General features: G+C 47.7%; 1 protein-coding gene across 1 annotated transcript; it reads right to left on the bottom strand.

Annotated features, from left to right (window-relative positions):
- Positions 1 to 663: 663 nt before the first annotated feature.
- LOC125533832 (U-box domain-containing protein 33-like) lies at positions 664 to 3,048 on the bottom strand. Its single transcript, XM_048697173.1, has 7 exons — positions 2,643 to 3,048; positions 2,412 to 2,533; positions 2,199 to 2,320; positions 1,945 to 2,049; positions 1,709 to 1,805; positions 1,455 to 1,595; positions 664 to 1,347 (listed from the first exon to the last, which is right to left on the bottom strand). The coding sequence occupies exons 1-7, from the start codon at positions 2,806 to 2,808 to the stop codon at positions 1,192 to 1,194; spliced, it is 909 nt and encodes a 302-aa protein (XP_048553130.1). The 5' UTR covers positions 2,809 to 3,048; the 3' UTR covers positions 664 to 1,191.
- Between the last annotated feature and the right edge of the window lie 492 nt (positions 3,049 to 3,540).

The raw sequence follows: 3,540 nt of genomic DNA, 5'->3' as shown, positions 1-3,540 counted from the left end.
GCGTGCGTTTTCATAATAGACAAGGTTTAGGGCGCATTGCATTTATTTCTAGTAGCTAATTAGTACTCCGTATACTATTTCTATATGCATGCGTAGTGTGAATGCTATTTTTAATCCCATCTCACAACCAATAGATAACCACCTAGGTCCTAGAGAATTTCCAAGCGTGCCTTCTAAACCATGACGGAGGAAGTATTATGTTACCACCTCACATTAAATACTTGCCACATAAGCAAAAATTTCTTGAAGTGCGCTATGTTACTATCTAAGTTACTCCCACTATGACTAGCCTAAGGCTCAATTCAAAAATCTCACCAATCAAGGTAGATGATGAGTGGTGAAATATTTTTTGTAGTTTGCAAAAGCATCCAATTAATGCTCTTGTTTTCCTCAAAAAATTATGTTTATGAATGCATTAATTGCAATGCATGCATGCATGCATAAAGTGCATGTATTGGTCAGTTTTCTCTTAATACTTGCATGCAATGATTTAATGCACCTTGAAGTCTGAACATGTGATGGAGAACAACCAAATTGAGCCTTATAAAATGAAAAAACTAAAATTTTGAGATAAGCCCTATAAACCGGAAAGGAGGGAGTATATGGATACTATGACTTCTTGCTTCTAGAAACAAGGAAGGGGATTATAATATGCTTAAATCTTGAAGGTAATAAGGGAATAGATGAATTTTTTTATGTTATACTGTACTAATCAATCGTAGGAATGTATCTTAAAATTTTGGTTTCAACAGAAACAACAACATTTGAGGACATTGAAACTGCACCTAATTTCTGTCCTCGCACGCTAAACAGTAAAATTGCACCTAATCCCTGCCCTCTCAGCGTTTAGCCTGGTGAGTATATGCTGTACTTGCGTAGGTACCAAAATGAGCACGGTACCGCCTTCGCTGCATTCGAGTCACAAGGAAACAGAGCACTGCCGCGGCGCAAAACCCAGAGCGCGCGAGCCAGCGGCTGACCGCATCGGCGCCCCGTCCTCATCGGGCACCTTCCCAGTCCTCCTGCTGAGCAGTGTCCAGCTCTCTTCCACCACTGCGGCATTGCCATCACCCTTCACCACGGAAAAGGCTCCGTCGGCTTACCCCGCCGCTGCTCTGAAATTGCCCGGCGGCGGCTGCGGCGCCGAAGCTGGGTTTTGTCGCGTCGTCGCCTGTGACGACGATGTGCTGTTCAAGAATCGATCTCGCCGTGACTGCCTCCCCGGTCGTGTTTTTGCTGGATTGCCTGTCGTAGCCGCGCGATTTCTCTGTCTGCTCTCGCCAGGGCTGCTTCGAGCTCCTCCCTCTTCTTCACCTCTTCAAGGTACAGCTGCTCGTGTTCTTGCGCCTGCAAGGTTCAAAGCTCCGATCAAACTCTGAAGAAAATACAATGCAAGTTGAATTTTGCACTGAAGCTCTTTTTGGTTCTGATACAAATTCTGATCAAGGAGTTACTTTCTGGAGAGATGTGGCCATTTCTTCTTCTGCCTTTTGGCGCCTGCAGGATTCTTTCAGAGCCCTTCTCATCAGCTCCCCGACGGCTTTGCGTGCCTCTTCGAGCTCATCGTCGAAACTCGGTTCCATCTCGGTGTCACCCTACAAACGTTAAAAAAACAATGAATTAAGAAGCACGATGATGAATCCTGTCATTTTTTAAAGAAAAAAAAGGTGCTGGAAATTAGAAGATGAGATTGCATGATCTGATGCACCTCTTCCTGGGGAGATTGCAAATGCTGAGCTTCATGGCCAGGACTAGGGAGCAAAGGTGCAGCAACAGTTAATGGTGCAATTTGTACTTCCTTGGTCCTGCAATGCATAACTGAGTCAATTTACTGATATAAAATTCGTAAGAGAGTCTGTGATATTTGGAACTCTGCCATCCATAATGCATTAGCCACGAGAAATCGGAAAGCTACTAGTAACAAATCAGATTAAAAAAGCTTACCTGGTGCAGACTAACTGCTCCTTGCAGACGAACCAAATCTTGCATGATGGATCAGCTCTCTCCATTATTTCTGTCGCTGTCTTGGACACAGGCTTGTCGAGCTTTCTGAAACCGGAAATGAAAAATTATAAACGTGGAAGTTTACATGTTTCAGAACTCCCTGTTCCTACCCCAAACGGAAAAGGAAAGGAAAGAAAACACAGAGCATGTCTGTATGTGCAAGAAACAGAGTTCTGCCCTGACAGACATCATACTTCGAGTAGTGCTTGTCTTCGGCGGCCGCGATCACGAGCTTGGTGATCCGACGGAGCCGAATGAGCTCGACGAGACCGGATGCGGCGTCTTCCTGCTCGATCACCAGCTTCTCGCATTTCACCTGGAATTTGCAGACATTGTGCACATTATAGTACAGAAGAAGGGGAGCTTTTTTCTCTCTCGAAAGGATGAAGAGATTAAGCAAATGGCACCTTGATTTGTGAGCACTGGTGGATGTAGTCGTCCAGCATCTCGTGGGCCCTCTCGCGCTCCGCCCTTCTGAACGCGCGCACCGGCTCGGGGCTCAGCTTATCGGCGTGGAACTTGACCCCCACTGAGATTTTAGGAGAGGATCAAAACAAACATGTGATGAGACCCGCAGTAGCTAGGAGAGCAGAGCTCAACGATGTACTCGGAGATGAAGGAACGCACGACGCACGTACTGATGGGGATCATCTGCGGCGGGACGTGCACGTGCGTGACGACGATCGTGGTGCCGGCGCCGCCGTAGAGATGGCGGAGAGCCCACGCCAGGGTCGACTGCCCCGCCCTGGGCTCCGCCGGCACCGCGACGAACACCTTCTCCTCCGCCGCCGCCGCAGCCTCCATCCACCGGTCGTCTCCACCCGAGCTAGCCAGCTGATCCTCCTCGATCGCCCCGTACGTACGTGGAGCTCGATGTCTCGCGCGGCTGAGAGGGCGGGCGGCAACAGCTATGTGCTTGCAGCCTTGTAGTATGAGGAGGCGACTTTGGGGACGGTGGCGCGTCGCCGTGGGAGGAGAAAGCCAGACGGGGCGGCACAGCAGTGCGCGACAGCGACGTGGTGCAAGTAGGCGACGGAGCCATTGGTCAACTCGATCCAAGCCTCGTTCTCAAGAGCTCGGCCTTGCTCCTTCCGGATCACGTAAACAAATGCGTTCCACGGATTAGTCGCCGGGTTTCAAATTCCGATCGACCGGAATCTTACATGGCGGGAGCTAAAAGATGCCGGGAATCTAAGCAACATACACTGAACCTGAACTCCTGCTTGGTCTGTTGGTGCAACTGGGGTTGTGCCATACACTGCATCTCTTCTTTTTCTATGGATTAGTGATGAAGAAATGGTAAAGGCTGTTTTTTTTCCGGGTGAAATGATGTATTACTCAATCATTGTTCAAAGAATTTTAAAAGGTATTCTAGCTGATCTGGATTTTTCAGTTCAGTTAAACAAATCCAATGAAGAACTCGTGCGAGAAGGACAGACTTGTTAATTTAAATAACTAACTACAGGGAAAGGAGAAAATCAATTAAAAGGGCAATGATCCTTTGACTTAGGGCTAATTTTGTTGCAGAATAAATTT

Source organism: Triticum urartu, chromosome 1, assembly GCF_003073215.2.
Source record: "Triticum urartu cultivar G1812 chromosome 1, Tu2.1, whole genome shotgun sequence".
Lineage (NCBI taxonomy): Eukaryota > Viridiplantae > Streptophyta > Magnoliopsida > Poales > Poaceae > Triticum > Triticum urartu.
Note: the sequence above shows the minus strand (reverse complement) of the source record. Positions and strands in the feature narration are given on the sequence as shown.

Excerpts from the sequence above, each read along its gene's own strand:
- LOC125533832 (XM_048697173.1), bottom strand. The coding sequence starts at position 2,808 with ATGGAGGCTGCGGCGGCGGCGGAGGAGAAGGTGTTCGTCGCGGTGCCG. Across the intron at positions 1,806-1,944 it reads GAGCAGTTAGTCTGCACCAG|GACCAAGGAAGTACAAATTG; the intron begins GTAAGCTTTTTT and ends TATGCATTGCAG. Across the intron at positions 1,348-1,454 it reads TGGCCACATCTCTCCAGAAA|GCGCAAGAACACGAGCAGCT; the intron begins GTAACTCCTTGA and ends TGAACCTTGCAG.